Here is a 17578-nt window from a genome sequence, read left to right on the forward strand (position 1 = left end):
CCCGGGGCTGCCTACTGACCCAGGAGAGCACGGCACACTTCCACGTGTCACTCAAGTATTACGTGGTGTTATTTACTCTTTTCATTATAATTAGTGTTCAAGTGCATCAGGCTCCCAAGAAGCTTTGTCATTTCAGTGGCTTGAGCTGAGCCTTGAGAAAGAGATGGGACAATCACAGTACTTTCGCATCTTTATTTGGCTTTCCAAATTTTATGATCGTTATTGCTGCAGTTCTGAGTTGCACACCCTACGCCTTGAGTCTATGGGTGGAAGGATGTTAACGCAGAATGTAATTGAAGTTTTGAAGAAAATAGGTGGGGACATGTGGCATGGCTCTCTCCCTCATCTGATTTATCTACTTTTCAGTGTAAACCAAATCCTATCTCACAGAAGGCTTTCCAGGTGGCTTACGATGGCACATAAAACGTGACAAGATAGCAGAAATTAAAAGTGAGGCGAGATAGAAGGAAAAGAATATGGTGGAGCTGGAAAGAATGCTAACACGGTGTTTCTCCACGTCCGCCGCTTACGTGGGCCACAGCAGTGGAGCCGCCAATGGAATAAAGGCAGCTTGTCAGATCCACAGTTCCCAGTGTCCACGAGATAAACACGAACCAATTGCTTGGGAAAATTCTAACTGTGGTTCACACAGGCCAGACAGGAATTGTTCCCAGGAGTCCTCATAAAGGAACAGCCTGTGATGTAAGGAACTGCGCTAGCCGCTGCGGTCTTAGCGAGGGCACGCGAGTGCGTTTCATGGGCTTGTTGCACATAATGATGCTTGGCGTAAAGGCAGCTTGGGGACATGGCTGAGGAGAGGGCGGGGGGTGGGCAGTCCGATTTGACAGAGGTCTCTCGCTCTCTGCTGATCCATCTGTGTCCTGGGATTCTTTTCTGGTATCTGGTGAGTGAACAGATTCAATATTTCTTTAAGGAAACCTCCCCAAATATTGTCTCCCTCGTCTGTATTTCAGGAAATATTGAGAGACAGACAGTTCCCCTATGCACTCCGGCAAATGCCTGCTTGGCTAGTTAAGTCCAGAGTTATATCCACCAGTGTCGTTGGAAAAAGGTTAACATCTTTCTACACCTGCTACCCAGGAGACAGCTGCAGCCTGGATCGGAGACGGGCTGAGGCAGTGGCAGATTTCTTATGCAGTTTTCCTATGGATTTGTTCCAGCACCTAGAGGTGCAGCCTACAGACTCGCCAAAGCTCTGTTCCATTTAACGGCGCTGGGGCGACTGAGCCTGAGAATTTCCAAAGGAATTGAAATAGACACATCATGACCAAGAGTCTCCATAAGACACCCACTGCGGGTCTAAGTTTCAGCAAGGCTGTTTCCTGCTGTCGCTTCCAAGATAAGCCGAGGAATCTCTGAGTCAGCAAAGGCAGAGACCATTTACCCACCAGTTTTAAGTCAGGGGAAGGAAGACACTTTGTTTCCAGAATAGCATGTCAGTGGCCCTTCTTTCCAGCAATGGTTGGGGAGCAGTCGGTTTGAGATCAGTCCTATCACCCGTGTTGTAGAGAATGCTTGCCTTCCTTTCTACAGAGCAGGACTCTGTAGCCTGCTCATCCTTAAATGGGTTCAGGTGATAAATTAAGAAGTTAAAAAGGAAGACCAGCCTGTACCCCTGCCTTACAGTCTCCTGGAAACTCAATATGCTCTTTAGAAGACCCCATCTGCTGGTGTTGGCTTTCACGGGGTTATAGTGTGAGTCCTGGCTACGAATTCATGGACAGAACCGTGCACTTGTGCCTAGAACAACTCTAAGCCTGCAGGGAAGAGGCCGATAAAGGCCCACTACAAGTTATAAACAGCTCATCTCGTTCTGCGATGATTCCTCCTGAGGTGAAGAGTATGCACAGTGAATGGTGCACGTTCTGTGGCCTCATTCATAACTTGCTGCTTTCTTGTGGGATACTTTGGTCTGAAGGACCCAAACTTGCATGTTTTCAAGCATTTTTTCAAGCACATAGACAGTGTGCATTCTCAGTAAACTGTCTAGTCCAGCGGTTCTCAACCTGTGGGTCGCGACCTCTTTGGGGGTTGAACGACCCTTTCACAGGGGTCGCCTAAATACATCCTGCATATCAGATATTTACATTACGATTCATAACAGTAACAAAATTACAGTTATGAAGTAGCAACAAAAATAATTTTATGGTTGGGGGTCACCACAACACGAGGAACTGTATTAAAGGGTCGCGGCATTAGGAAGGTTGAGAACCACTGGTCTAGTCTAAGGTTTGGGGAGCCCTTTACAGCAAGAAGAATACTATGCAGGGTAAAGTAGGCGTAACTGGACCGCCAGGAGGAGCAGTGTAGCTCAGGAATGCATGTGGGCATGTTTCCTAGAAGATCATTTGGCAATAGATACCCAAAGCCATACATGTGCACATCCTTCCAATAAGTGATTGTACTTATGGGAGTTTACTCAGGCAAATAACCAGAGACAGGAAGATTATCTGCCAGTGTGTTCAACAGGATGAAAAACGGAAAACAACCCACATGTCCAGCAAAAGGGACCTATTAAGTAAATGCTGGAATGGCGTCATTAAATTCTGGTTATAGAAGTCTCTCTAATGACATTGCCACCATATGTATTTAGGTGAAAAGAGCAAGTTTTAAAAACAATTTATATGTTCAAGGTATTCATTTTTATGAGCAAACATATACAGGAGTCCCTCCTATATGCACAGTTTCAGTTGACTGTGGTCAACAGTGGTCCTAAAATATTAAATGGAAAATTCCAGAAACAGACAATTCATTTGTGTTAATTAGTATGCCTTTCTGCGTAGTGTGATGAAATCTCAAGCGTTCCTGCTCTGTCCCACACAGGCTGTGAATCATCCCTTTGTCCATCGTGTCCATGCTCTATACGCTACCCCACCTGTTAGTCACTCAGTAGCCACCTTGTTTATGAGATTGGCTGGCACAGTATCACAGTGCTTGCGTTTAATAACACATATTTTACTTAATAATGACCCCAAAGCTCCAGAGCAGTGATGCTGACAATTCGAATATGCCAGAGAGAAGCCATAAAGTGCTTCCTGAGAGTGAAAAGATCTGTATCTGTGAAGAAACACAGTGTATATAGGGTTTGATATTATCCACAGTTTCAAATATCCACTGGGGTCTTGGAACTCATCCCCCATGGATGTGGTGGAACTGCTGTACTGTGTGCTTTTTATTTTCATCTCTATTCTTTTCCATTTTATCTAAATACACTAAAATGAGTGTAGGTAATTAATATAAATAGAAAAATGTGATTAAGATGAGAAAAAATGGTCAAGGATATTCTAAGGATGGCAGGAAGCCTTAGCAGGGCATTGGGGTAGCTCATTCCTCAGTGGGGGTAGCACAGGCCCCTGTCCCACCTTGAGGCTACAGGTAAAATGACCCCTGGGTTTTCCCCACACCCTCATCGCCACCATCAGCTACTCTTTTTGTAAAAAAAAACCACACACACCATGTTTTTATTGATTTCAGAGAGAGGAGTGGGAAATAGAAAAATCAATCATGAGAGAGAATCATTGATCAGCTGCCTCCTACACACCCCCTACGAGGGGATTGAGCCTGCAACCCAGGCATATGCCTTGACTGGGACTTGAACTGTGATCTCCTGGTTCATGGGTCTATGCTCAACCACTGAGCCACACCAGCCGGGCCCATCAGCTACTCTTCATCCATGAGGGGATTTAGGAATATTTAATGTATCACCTGGTCTTTATGGAAGACCGTGGCCCATGGGGGCCTTGCTCACACTTCTCAGAGGTTCCAGAGGAGACCCTATCAGCCCCACTGCAGGACTCATTTCCAGGCATCCCTACAAAGGACTTGCTCCACCAGGGGTTTTTACAACAAATAACATTTGAAGAGTCCCAGAAATAAGGCCATGTGTCCAGATGTTCTCAGATCTCAGCAAGAGCCGTGTATGTGTTCAGATGAATCACAGGCACTGAGCAGGGTGCACACCCTAACCTGGCAGGAGAAGGATCCTGCCCCGTGAGCGAGTCAGATGCATAGCAGCTCCACCCGGCTGAGGAGATAAGAGGACACATTCATCCTTGCTGCAGCCCAGTCTCCCAGGAAACCCATTTTCTCGCTCCCCCCAGGGCTAGCGCTGGCTCCCAGGGCTGTGAGTGTTCTGGAAGCAGCTCCTCCTTTTGCACCTGTACCGGGTGTTCCTTGCACTGTGGGAATTCTGTTGAAAATCTAGTGGTCACGCCATAGCTAAACAATAATGATAAATTAATAATACTCATTCTGGCTGGTGTTTATTGAGTGGTCACACATACGATGTATTTCATTCTCATAACCTGTATTTCATGTAGATACTATGTCTAGCCCGTCATATAGATGAGGGGGCTGAGCCTTAGGGGGTAGATGAGTGGCACAGGTCAGAGTCACCCAGGCCGTGCCTGGTGGAGGCAGCGTTGGAGTGTTGGCATGTGTCATATTCCTAAGTCCTGGGCTCACCCTTCCACGCCCACCTCCTGGGCCTGTCACCCTGTGTCACCACTCCAGCCTTTCTTTCCATACAGATGGCTTTCTATTAAAGTAATCATCTGTTTAGCACATACTGACATGCCTCTCATTTGCACTGTACTAGATACTTAAATAGAGTTGAGTTTCTCAAATCTACATAGTCAATGAAATAAAAAAATACCCCTGGAATATTTTTCAAGTTACTCCCCTCTGGTTGCCTTCTTCCTTCTCCTTTCTTAGCCACATTTATTAAATGTGATGTCTGTACTTGTGGTGGGGCTTTCTTCAATTCCCACCTCTCCCCAGAGCTGCCCTCATGAAGAGCAGTATGTTTTCTGGGCATTTTAATTACGATGTGTCTAGGCATAGGCCTGTTTGGATTCTTTTTGCTTGGGGTTCTCTGTGCCTCCTGTACTTGACTTTTTCCTTCACCAGGTTAGGGAAGTTTTCTGCCATTATTTCTTCAAACACATTCTCTATCCCTCTCTCCCTTCCTGCCTCTTATGGCACACCTGCTCTTCTAATAGTGTTACATTTCACATTATTCCACAGCTCCCTCAAGCCGTCCTACTGTTTTTTAATTGTTTTTTTCTTTTTGGTTCTCTGATTGAATGATTTTTTCAACCCTGTCTTCTAATTCACTGATTTGATCCTCAGCTTCCCCTAATCTGCTGTGTATTCCCTCATGTGTGTTCTTTATTTGTGCTATGTCATTCTTTATTTCTGACTGTTCTTTTTTCATAGTTACTCTATCTTTTCTCATGCTGTTGAACATCTTTACCATCATTATTTTTAAGTCTGTTTCAGATACATTTCTTATCTCCGTTTCATTAATTTCTTCTTCTGGAGAATTCTCTTGTTCTTTCATTTGTGGGTTGTTTCTTTGTCTCCTCATTTTGGCTGTCTGTTTGCGTTTGTGACTATGTATTAGGTAGATATGCTACACCTATCAATCTCTAGTGCAGGACAGTGTCATAAGCTGTTTCTGACTAATTGGATCAGGCTGCAGACTGATAGGATTCCTCTTGATCTGCCCTCAGGCAACCATCCACAGGTGTGGCAAGGTTTTTTCAGTAGGGTGGGGTAATTGTTTCTGCCTGGAGGCTAATTGTTATTCTCAGTCTCCGAAGGGGCAAGGTGTTTTCCAATAGGGTGGACCAGCTGTCTTCCCCCCAGGTAATCCTGTAATAGCAATTGTCTGTGTGAGAAAGATGACCTTTGCAGTGTGAGGGAATTATTCAGCTCAGGAAACTCTGGAGTCTGCCTTCTCAGCTCAAACCCTAGAGCCCTTGATCCTCGCTTCTGCTCACCCAGTTCCAGTCCACTCTGCTGTCCCTCTGCCAGAGCACAAGGTGGGTGGCTCCACAGGGAATTTTATGCGTTGGCCCTTTAAGAGGGTGCCTGAATTTCCAGCCATCCCTCCTTGGCAGATAGCTACCACAATGCTTTTCACAGTCAGATACTATGTGGGTACCCTTCTTAGTTCTGGTGCTCTCTGCTGGGGCCCCGCTCAGGAATTAGACCCCAGAGTTCACAGTGGCAACCCCTGACAGCTGAGATATCTCCCTGGAACTTCAGCTGCTGTCTGTAAGGGCCTGGTCAGCCATTTCGTGCCTCCGCCCGTCCTACCAGCCTCTATGCGGTCTCCACTTTTGGTCCTCGGTTATCAGGTTCTCTCCAGTGAGTCTTCCGTTGAGTATTCAGTAAGTTTTTCTGTATTTTATTTGTAATTCCAGTTTGGACCTGGGAGCGTAACTGTGCAGCATCCACTTAATCCATCGCCATTTTTAGCCTCCTTTTATTAATTATCTTTATTGAGATATAATGTACAAACCATTAGTTCCGAAAGTCTACAATTCGATGGTTTCGGTGTATTTACAAAGCCATGGCACCATCATCACATGCTTTGTCTTTCCTTCTTTTCACATGAAAAAACAGCCCCCTTAGAACAATCCCGGGGCTTTGGATTTCTAGAACAATCCCGGGGCTTTGCATTCTCTCAAATTCATCTGCTCTGGATGCCTCCCCGCTCCTCACCCTGTGCAGCCCATCTCTGAGCACCCTCACCTGCTCTGACCTGGAAATCCCCCCTCTCCACTCGTTCTTCCCTCCTTTACTTTCTCAGACCTTTGCATCAGTGCCTTCCCTCTGCCCATCCTCAGTGTACACATTTCAGGTTTTGGTTCTAGCTCATCGTGGCCACAGTGCACAGGAGCTTGGAGGGAGTGCTGGGCAAGGCTGACCTGCTTCTTGCTCTCAGAGTTTTCCTTCTGGAAGACAGTAAGCAACTAATCACAGAGTTAAACATTTCATTACAAATGTGACCAGGCTACCAGGGTTGGGGGGTGAGGAGAGGGTCTGCTGAGGAGGGAGGGGGGAGAGAGGGCAGGATTATGCATACCAGGTAAGTGTTCCAGGAAGATGTGGCCTTTGAGAGAGTTCTGTGAGGTGAACTGGAAATAGTCAAAGGGAGATTGTGCCACTTAGGGAGATGGCAGGTGGGCAGGCCCTTCACCACCTGCTCGTCCTCTTGGCTCAGGGCTATGGCTCGGCTCCCGGGGATTGATGCCAGGACCCTCCTGACTCCGCAGGAACTGTGAACCCAGAAATCAACCCCCAATGAGCAGCCAGCCAAGCATGCAGTGGGCCCTTGGGAGCGCTTCAGCACAGCTAATCAGAAATGATTTATGTCCACTTAGGTTTCTCTTAACTTTTAATAAAGAATAATCAAAAGCAATTCTCTAGAGACTGCCAAAGAGGCACAAATATGGTCTTAAGAGAATCAAAGTGCCAGGCTCTAGCAAGTTCCTAAATGTCACGCCTTTGAAACAGTATGACTCGAAGTGAAAAGAATATTCATTATGAACGAATTGTGGGAATTTTACCTAAATATTATCTAGCCAGGAGATTTCTGGAGCAATTAGAACAAATTCCAGCTGCAAATGCTGGGTTTTATTCTACTTTTCTTTTTTTTTCTTTTTTAACCCTCACCTGAGGATATTTTTTTCCATTGATTTTTAGACAGAGTGGAAGGGAGGGGGAGAGACAGAGAGAAACATTTATGTGAGAGAGACACATCTATTGGTTGCCTCTTGCACTGGCCCTGACCAGGGCTGGGGATCGAGCCTGCAACTGAGGTATGTGCCCTTGACCGGAATCGAACACGGGATCCTTCAGTCCACAGGCTGACTCTCTAACCACTGAGCGAACAGTCTGGGGTTACTTTTTTTTTTTAAATCCTGGAAGGTTTCCAGGAAGGACCCTGTATTAGAACAGTGCCTGTAAAACAGTCATAATGTTCTGTTGCACACGGTTCCCTCTTATTAAAGACCATGATGCTTCCCTCCTGCCGATTGTAAATCAATTACAAGCCTGCATGCTCTCTCTGCAATAATGACAGCCATTTTTACCGGCTCGGTCTTATCTCTTTGTGAAGGGAGTAATGTCATGACACACAAGAGCAGAGAGGATGGGGAATAGCAAACCGGCGAGGCTATTATAAGATATCTTGATCGCTAATCGGTTCCCATGAAAACAGCAGACTCTCCGTGGCATCAGGTGCTTCTCTTGTTTTTCTCTCTAGGACAGTGGTTCTCAACCTTGGCTGCACATTAGAATCACCTGGGAATCTTTTTAAAACCCTGATTTCTGGGCCTCATCCTCCGGAAATTCTGTTTCTTTGTTATGAGGTGGGGCCACAACATTAGTAACAAAGAAACAGAATTTCCGGAGGATGAGGCCCAGAAATCAGGGTTTTAAAAAGATTCCCAGGTGATTCTAATGTGCAGCCAAGGTTGAGAACCACTGCTCTAGGAGGATCCTGAAGATGAGACAGGTCCGGCCCGGGGATGGGAGGCCCAGGGGTGGGAGGAACGTGTGCTAGGGTCAGGCATATTCAAGTGTGGGTGCTTGCGACCCCTGCTCTTGCAAAGAGTGTGCTTTCAGACCAAGACAGTTTATTCCACACAAAACACTACAAACTATGGAAAGGTGGAATTCAAGTTATTTTCAAAAAGACAGACAGATTCAAGAGGAGAAAGAAAAAAAGAGAGAGCAAGGCCATTGATTCAACTGTAAAGTGCCTTTTTCAACTGAGAACATGTGTGTCCCCTGGATGGGTGAGTTGGAAAAAGGTTCACCTTCTGGGCAGATTCAGCCCACGGGCACATAGCCAGGCAAGCAGAGCCTTTGGGCAAAGGAAACAGATAGTCTTTGCTTGACCTCTCTGCCTCAGTTTCTGCATTTGCAAAACAGGAGTATTAATAGGACTTGTCTCAGGCTTTATCATGCATCAGAATCACCAAGAGCAACTGTTTAAACAAAAAAATGGGACCCCACCCCTTGAGTTCCTGATTTATTAGGTCAGGGGCGGAGCCTGAGGATCTGCATTTCAGCACATTCCCAGGGGTGCCAATGCAGGGGGGCTGGGGACCACACTTTGAGAAACACTGCTCTAGGTCTTTCTGAGAGCATTGCCCTTTCCATGCCAGCCTTGTTTTCCTCCAGGAAGTTTGGTATTTCAGCACTTACTCGACTTTATGTTTTACCCTTTATGCTGTTTGTTGGAATCTTCGCCCAGCCTGTAAATTCCTCTGGGCACAAATTATACTTTCCACACGCTACACTCTCTCATTTTCTGTTTTGTTAAATAATGAGTACATTTTCAGTGTGATCCATAATAGAATAAGGAAAGGGGAAAACAAATCTCAGACTACTGAGCCTAATCAGCAACATCTGCAAGTGGATATCAGCCCAGGAATTCTCTTAAAAATTTCCATTTCTAACAAGTTCCCAGGTGATGCGGATGGTGCTGGCCCAGGAACCACCCTTTGCAAAGCACGTGCCTAGGGATTTTAAAAGCTTCAAGTGAATTCTATCATGCGAGCCAGCTAACACAGTGCCAAGCACAGACTGAGCCCTCGCCAATGTGACTTGTACTAAATAAGTGCTCAGACAAATCTCATTACGTTAATACATTTATCAAACCCAGTTATGGGATGCTATGCATGGTAGACGGGGTGCCTTTTCAGAGGAAGACTGGTTATTTAAGGGGTGCTCAGCTCCCCTACCCTGTCAGTGTTCTGTGGAGGTCAGCTTTGCCCCAGTTTTTAAAGACATAGATTTCAGAGCAGGCTACCAGCCAAGAAGGCAGTGGCTCACTGGATTTCAGGACACCCCTGTATACGTCCTGTAGAAGGAGGCAGAGAGAGGGGTGCTGGGTGAGAGGGATGCTACCAGTGGCTTTTCTTTTACGTTTTTAAAAAATACATTTTATTGATTTCAGAGAGGAAGGGAGAGAGAGAAATATCAATGAGAGAGAATCATTGTACACCTCACAATGGGGATTGAGCCCAAAACCGGGCATGTGCCCAGACTGGGAATCAAATCATGACCTCCTGTTTCATAGGTCGACACTCAAACACTGAGCCACGCCGGCTGGCCAGGTGTGATAGTATTCTTTATGATTTAGTGCCCCTAACCCTGGGCATTGTGCCTGTTGGCTGCTCAAGGCTCACAGCTCCCACTTCCCCCAGAGAAGTGCCCTGGGTCAAATGCGAACTTTCTTTCTCTCTCCACTTGGAAGGCCAGGGCCAATGCCTGACTCCCATGGGGTTCAAATGCTGGCTCCTTGCTTCAAGGTGGGATCAGCCCTGTGGTTTGCTCCACGCTCTGGACTCCAGTTTGGACCACACCCTTGCTGAGCTCCTCGCCTTGCCCTCTCCTGTACTCCATCTCCTGAGAGCTCCCAGTAAATCCCCGTGCCGCAGACCGTGCTTCAGGGAGCCTGAGCTGAGGCACTGGGACATTTGCTCAGTTGGCTCCTAGACTCAGAGGAGCTAGAAGAGCGGTTCTCAACCTGTGGGTCGCGACCCCTTTGGCGGTCGAACGACCCTTTCACAGGGGTCGCCTAAGACCATCTTGCATATCAGATATTTACATTATGATTCATAACAGTAGCAACACTACAGTTAGGAGGTAGCAACAAAAATAATTTTATGGTTGGGTCACAACATGAGGAACTGTATTTAAAGGGCCAGAAGGTTGAGAACCACTGGGCCAGAAGATGATTCCGATTTAGAACAACAAACTTAGGTCTGAAAGACTTTGCCACAGAGGAAAGGAACCCAGCCCTGAAATTTCAGAGCAAAGATATACTTATGTCTGAAAAGGATTCCAGGAGCCAGAAGAAAATTTCCAACAAACCAGAGTGGTAACACGGGCCTAAGAAGGAATCTTCCTTCTGCAACACCCATGTCATGCTTCTCTCTGGCTTTTCCCAGGACTTGGACTTCCCTTCTTTCCTGGCATCCCCACATTTGCATTCCTGTGCATTTACATGGCACTGATGTCTTGTTTGGGAAGGTTTGCCACCACCTTGTCTCTTGGCTGTGGTCCTATTTCAGCTCCCGGCATAGCCACTGCTCTTCGCCTCCCTGTGTCCATGCAAACCTGCTCCATTGCCTATGGGCCTGGGTTTCTGAATTCTTTCCTGCTTAATGACCCCTCCCCTTTCGTTCTCCCCTTGCAGTTCCTCTGTCTGGGGCTGAGACAGTGGCTGGGACCTGTGCTCCTTACACATTCACTCTACTTAAATCCTGTCTCCAGGTTGCCGCAGCATGCTGGCCTCTGGGCCTCTCACCATCACTGAATGCCTCCTGATCTCTATTTCTGGATTCCTGAGTAACTGCTCATCTGCCTTGACCTTCTGTCCAGTCTCGTCTCTCTGAACTTGCCCTTCATTTCTCCTTGCCCACAGTCCATCACAGCCTGTTACCTCTCTTGTCTCTGGGCCCTCCTGCTCGTCCCTGTCCTGCTGCTGCCTGCTCCCAATATGACAAGTGTGATTATCAAAAGGCCTGTTTTCTAGAGATTTTATAAGACAACCTGCAATTTCCTATCCTTCGATGGGAGAAAGGCCAGTGGTTCAGGAGCTAGACAGAAAAATGTGAATCGTTCAGGGGGATGTGCTTAATCCTCTCTGATCCAGCTGGGTATGACATCATTAAGAAGAAAAGTAAATAATACTGGAGGAGACATCAAAATACAATTTAAATTACATGTGAAAAATGAATGTTTTGTACTTAACCAGCCCTTTGCTCTTTGCGTTAGTTTCTTATTGCTGATATAACAATTAAACAAACTTAGTGGCTTAAAAACAACACAGATGTATTACCTTCCAGTTGTGGAGGTCAGAAGTCAGAGCTGGGTTCTACTGGGCTGAAAGCAAAGTGTTGCCTGGGCTGTTCCTTCCCGCCCCTTCCCTAGCTCCTGAAAGCTGGCTGAATCTGTCCTCCGTCTGCAAGCCCTCAGTCCTGTCTCTCTGACCTGTGTCTGTCACCACATCTTTTTTTCTGTCTCTGTCCCCTCTGACTCCCTCTTTCACACACAAGGTCTCTGGTGATTGTACTGGGCCCACCTGGGTAACTTCAAGGTCTTTAATCCCAGTCCCTTCTGCCATGGGGGGGTGACATATTCACAGGTTCCAGGGATTCGGATGTGGACATCTTTGGGGGGGCGTTTTCCTGCTTACCCCACTTTGCGAGGCTAATTTCATGTTAATTTGAGAGCTCCACTAATGCCAGAATATGCCTCAGGTGCTGAGTGTTCCTCTCACCTTCTCATTTATTCGTCATAATAACTCTGTCAGGTAGACACCGGGATCCAACCCGTTGGATATATGAGGAAACAGAAGCTCAGCGAAATACATTGCCCGCCCAAGTTTGCACAAATTGAACATTTGATTGCGTGTTTGACGATCAGTTCCTGTTCTCTTTCCCTAACTCCCTCCCTGTCCTCTTATGTGTATCTAAATAACTGTAGTCTCCCAAGACTCCCTGTGACCCCTGGGGGCCAGCGTATCCAGGAGGGGATGCCTTAGATTTGGAAACAATTGCAGACGAGGAGTTGTATACCAGACTAGAGGCCCAGCGCGTGAAATCGCGCGAGACCCAGACCCGGGGTCGCCAAGGGACCCAGCGTCAAGCCCCGCCAGTGCTGTGGGACCCATCAATGCACCTCCTGGTGACTGGTCTTTGGTTGTTACGGCGTTACAACCACTGGGTTTTTATTATATAGATTGGCTTATGTATTTATTTTGGCACATTATTTTTTTATCTGGGTTTTTATATACTTCCTTGTCCTCACTAGTCCATATTCTTATGAACATATACCTCAGTTATTATGGTTTTCATAAATTTTATCAAGTGGATGGCCATTTCAGGCTGAAGACTTGGGTCTTAGTTTAGTGCAGGACAGTGACCCGATATTTCTTGGGATGCGATTTGTGCTCCTTTCACTCGGCTCTCTTCCTTAGGACACCCGTTACTCGTGTGGTGGTTAGTTGTCTGGTCTCTGCTTTCTTCATCAGTCCGTCTCTCCAGTTCCTTTCATCTCTGCTCGTTGGCTTCTGGGTTCTGGTTTGCAAGCCTGGTCACAGGTCGCTGGTTTTCTGCGGCGTTGGTCCTGCGACCCATCCACTTCACATGCCCTTTGAATTCTGCAGTCGGCATTGTTTGTTTCCTGTAATTCTTCCCTTAGCTTCTCAAGGTTTATTTTCTTTTTTGGTACATTCCCTTTGCCACTCACCTCTCAGCTCCTGTTTCTTAGAGCCCATGTGTCAATATCACTCTTGTTTTCTCCTTTTTTATCCTCTGAATTTCTTAGCTGTTCAAAGCCTGGGACGGAAAAGCCTGAGGAAAAGTCGGGTGTCTCCTGAGCTGTCTGGTTGGGACATTTCTGCTTATTTGCCTTCCACCTTCTACACAGCACTCCCCCCTCCATGCCTTGTCATTGTCCTTTTTTTTTTTTTTTTTGGCCCTCAGCTAAGGAATTGATAGCAAAATCGGTGGATCCTGGCCACACCCACACACCCGTTGCTCACACTCTCCCACATTTGGGAATGAGGGGCTCCAGGGGGTGAGTGAGGAGAAGTAGTGACCCCCACATTAGAGCCACACAGGTGGTGTTTCAGGACGGGCTCTGAAGCCGATGCCCTGCAGTCAGATCCCGGCTGGGCCACTTCCCAGCTGTGCAAACTTGGGCCTGCAGTGTCACTCCTCGAGCTTCGGCTTCCTCATGTATACAGACGATGTGCGCCCACCTCAAGGGCTTTGGTGAGGCATTAATGGGAAGGCATGTAAAACAGCCCGTAATAGTACATAGTCACCATTAGCTTAAAAAAGAAAGAAAACAGTGTCCATGCTGTTATGAGTAAGTCAGGTTAGATGACCTCCACCCATCACCCATCCCTCACTCCTTTGTATCCGCCACGGTGGCCCTGCAGAGCCTTGCCCAACAGCCGGGGGGAGGGAGGAGGGGAGGGGATGGGCTCTTTGGCGTCTCCATCTCTTCTCAGCCCTCCTCTACATTTGGCCAACTCTTCCTCAAATCAGGGCACATCCCTGCAATTTTCCAGAATTTCCTCCACTTCCTCTGCGCTATTTTGGGAAGGGAGATGTGGTTGGAGCCTGGGCGGTTCCCCATTGTCTGATTCTACTTGTGCCCCAAGGCAGGTGGTTGGCAGGTTCAGCCCCAATGAGCTTCCTTCCCCTCCCATTTCCTTGTGTTGTTGTTTTTTAATCGTCTTGTTATTCAGTTTCTGGTATGGGAGGGGCTTGTGACTACCTCATATACTGCCATGGCTTTTTAAAAATACCAGTTCTTTTATTATTTTCAAGTATAAAAACAATACATGGTTGAGGCATAAAGTCCAGAGAATGCCACCTGCAATCAACCTGTCTAGTCTAGAGCAAGTCCTTGGCTTCCTGCTCATTGCCCTCCCCTGTGGTCCCACCTCAATCACCTGGCCCCACCCATTGCAAGGTGGCTCTACCCTCTCTGGTGCCCCAGTCCTGACACCTCACCGAGGGGGCGGTGGAAGACGACATGGATGAAAGTGGGCCGTGCCTGTGGTGGAACTGTTTTCTTTGTGCAGGAGATGAAGACTTGGGGACATGGGGAAACTAATCACAAGGCTTTCCTAAATCCAACCAGACAATTAAAACACTCAATTTTACTTTTGGGAAAAATAGTTAAATGAAGGCAGGCTGTGAGGAGAAGGCCTGAGTGAAAAGAATGCTCGGCTTGAAGTTGGAAACCCTGGATTAGGGACTTATTTGCCCCACATATTTATTTAACCTCGTCACCATGCGAGTTCTGAGAGCAGCAATAATAGACACTCAAGTCTGTGAGGATTAAAAAGGAGATTCAGGGTGCTTAGTGAATACTCAAACTGCATCTTCATGCCTGTGTTTTACCTGTGTGTGTTTTACCAGTTTTTATAACTTGCTGCTGTAAAAGGATCTCATTCACACTCAGAATGTCACGCCTACGATTCAGAAGGGTAAAGGCAAAAACGCTTGTGCAGTCACCTTGATTCTGTCCTGTCGAGAGCTTTCCTGGCACGGTGCTAGAGATGAAAAGAGCAAAGTCCCGCTCTCCAGGAGCTCCCAGGACACAGTGGGAAGTTTGTGCCACACACAGAGAGTGACCAGCTCCAGAAGGTGGTGTGACAGTTGGGGGAACTTACCTGAGAATGCGATGAGCCGAACTGGGTTTTAAGGGAGAGGGAGTATCCCTAGGGACACAGGAGATCCCAGGCAGAGGAAAGAGCATATGCCACGGAGGGGCGGTGCTGAAAAGCCCCCGTCCATACTCTACCCTGGGGCCAGGTTGATCCTTGGTGGATGGGACTCAGAGCCTGTGTTGGGGTACCGGGACACCAGTGTGGGACTGGGAGCCAGGCTATTTTTGATTACTTCGTGGGTTGGGTTTTTACTAATCTGTGTCTGCCTTTGGAGGAACGGGGTGGATCCTGCTTAAGAGGTGAAGGAAAATGGGAGGAAGGTTACGGGGCTAAGTGCCAACCCCCAAGTGCAAGCTGAGCAAGGAGCCAGGTGTTTAGAAGCGGCCTGTGCCCTCTCTCATCTGCCCTCTTGAATCAGCTCAGCAACAGTGTTTATTCTTGAATCAGCCAGCCATGGAAACTCCTTATGATGGAAAGCCACGCCTGCCGCCCTCCCCCACAGCTTTCCAGGGCGTGGGATGGGTGGAGCCTCCAGGCTCCAGGTCCCCTGGGAGCACTTGATGATATGATTTCTCCTCTCCCTTCCTCTGTCCTGCAGCAATGGAATGGCAGGGACACAGCCCTCATGGTCACCCGCGTGGTCAACCACAGGCGCTTCTCGGCCACGGTCAGTGTGGCGGACACTGCCCAGCGGAGTGTGAGCAAATACCGCTGCGTGATCCGCTCCGATGGTGGCTCTGGCGTGTCCAACTATGCTGAGCTGATCGTGAAAGGTGAGTGCCACCAGCCCTGCCTCTCCCCACCCGGTGGGTATATGAGGGTTTCTTGGCTAAACCCTTGCAAAGGAGGGATGAAGGGACCTTTGCTCATCCGCTGCTTCTCCTCTCATTCAGGAGCCATAGACACAACTTCCAATCCCACCTCCCCCTCCGAAAAGACAGACACTGTTGTAAAGTCATGCAATATTGCCTTGTTATTCAGAGTTGGGTCTTACTTATAGGATCTATATGTTAAAGTCTGGGCATATGGAACATAGAAGACATCTCTGCATTCGGCTTCGGGTTGCACTTAAAGTTAGAAGAATCCACATCCTTGCGTGTCGGTGGCATTTTGTGGAAGCGTTCAGAGAATGCAGTCATTTCTGAGGGATTTTTTAAAATTGAAAACATGATATAATGGCAGTATTTTGGAAGGACATTTGAAATAAGTAGTCCTTGCCCCACTGGCCTTGATTTAATTCTTTTCAGTTTTCCTGTTCACCTTGAAGTAGCATTGATACACCTCTAGTGCAATATGCTCATTGCTTCCCTTTCTGCTTCTCAAGGAGCTGGATATCCGGCTTATTCTTGGAGGGCTGTGTAATCTTCATTGTAACGCTTAATGGCTGTATGCTATTTCATCCAGTGGATCACCTAGTATTTTCAAATCTGTTTGTACGCCTTTAGGTAATTCCAGGTGTTTTTGTTTTTGCATCTTTCCTCTGTGTGTGCAATGATGAACTCCTCAACGGTGTTCCTCAGAAGAGAACATTTTTATTCTATTGAACAGGATTATTCCCTTGGATAAATTCCCTGGGGGTAGAGTTGGTGGGCCAAAGAATATGAGCATTGTTATGGATTTTCTTTGTTTTGCAATATTGCTTCTGCAAGAAACGGTTTGACACGTTACACTGGCAACAGCAGCATATGAATGTACTCATTTCCCAACGTTACGTTCACCGATTAAAATTTTAATATAGCATAATTTAGTGGATGAAATAATGAAGCTGTTCTTCTCGTGTTAGCTCTGGAATGGTACCTGGTGTGTTTGAAGGTAAAAATATGATCACCCCCTCGTCCCCAGAAGGCTCCTGAGGTGTTTCCTTGGCTGGTATGAAACCCTTGCCCTCTGTTAGCTGGCCCCATGGAACTGGTGGCCTGTCCTGGGCCAGACTGGGGTTTGCAGTCTGGAATTCTCTCTCCTGGGCTGTCCTGACTCTATGTGTATTCACATGGCTGACTCCCGGCTTCCTTGGCCCCCCGTTCTGGTGATTGCATTCTTACATCATCCTGTCTCTTTTTCTATATAGCAACATCACACTTCAACATTATAATTTTACTTGGTTTCCTGGTAATTTCCTGTCTCATCCTTCAGGATATAAGCTCTGTGAAAGGAGGGGCATCTTGGTTCACAGTAAGCCCCCGGAGCTTAGCGGAGAGCCTGGCCCAAGTGCTGAGCACCAGAACCATATCTGTATGAAACCGCGAGTTTGACTGTGTGGACCTGCACAATCCTTCGTTTCAGCAGGCTCACCCTTAAAACATTTGTTGAATGATGGATGAGTGAATGGATTATTGGCCTCAGCAGGAATTCATTTCATCACCATAATGCCGTGAACACTTAGGCTGAAGATCAACAAATTAGGCAGTCATGGACAAAACAACCAAGAAGGAAAAAAATCATCTTCAAAATCGTTTATATCGAGTGCCATTACCATATAAAAGAAACCACATTTTGATTGCATTAGGCTCCTATCTTCGGGTTTTTTGGTGCCAGTAGATAGATTTGTGTGACAAGTGG

At 47.0% G+C, this 17578-nt stretch overlaps 1 protein-coding gene across 14 annotated transcripts in view; it reads left to right on the top strand.

The window, feature by feature from the left end:
* PTPRT (protein tyrosine phosphatase receptor type T) overlaps positions 1-17578 on the top strand; it is a 935828-nt gene that overhangs the window by 353874 nt on the left and 564376 nt on the right. For all 14 annotated transcript variants that reach the window (XM_070420943.1, XM_070420935.1, XM_070420937.1 and 11 more), the window contains one exon: positions 15618-15792. In XM_070420943.1, the coding sequence (XP_070277044.1) occupies positions 15618-15792 (175 nt within the window). The remainder of the gene's footprint in view (positions 1-15617; positions 15793-17578) is intronic.

Source organism: Myotis yumanensis, unplaced genomic scaffold (assembly GCF_028538775.1).
Source record: "Myotis yumanensis isolate MYYU_CA2020_CCGP unplaced genomic scaffold, mMyoYum1.0.hap1 SCAF_7, whole genome shotgun sequence".
NCBI classification, from domain to species: Eukaryota; Metazoa; Chordata; class Mammalia; order Chiroptera; family Vespertilionidae; genus Myotis; species Myotis yumanensis.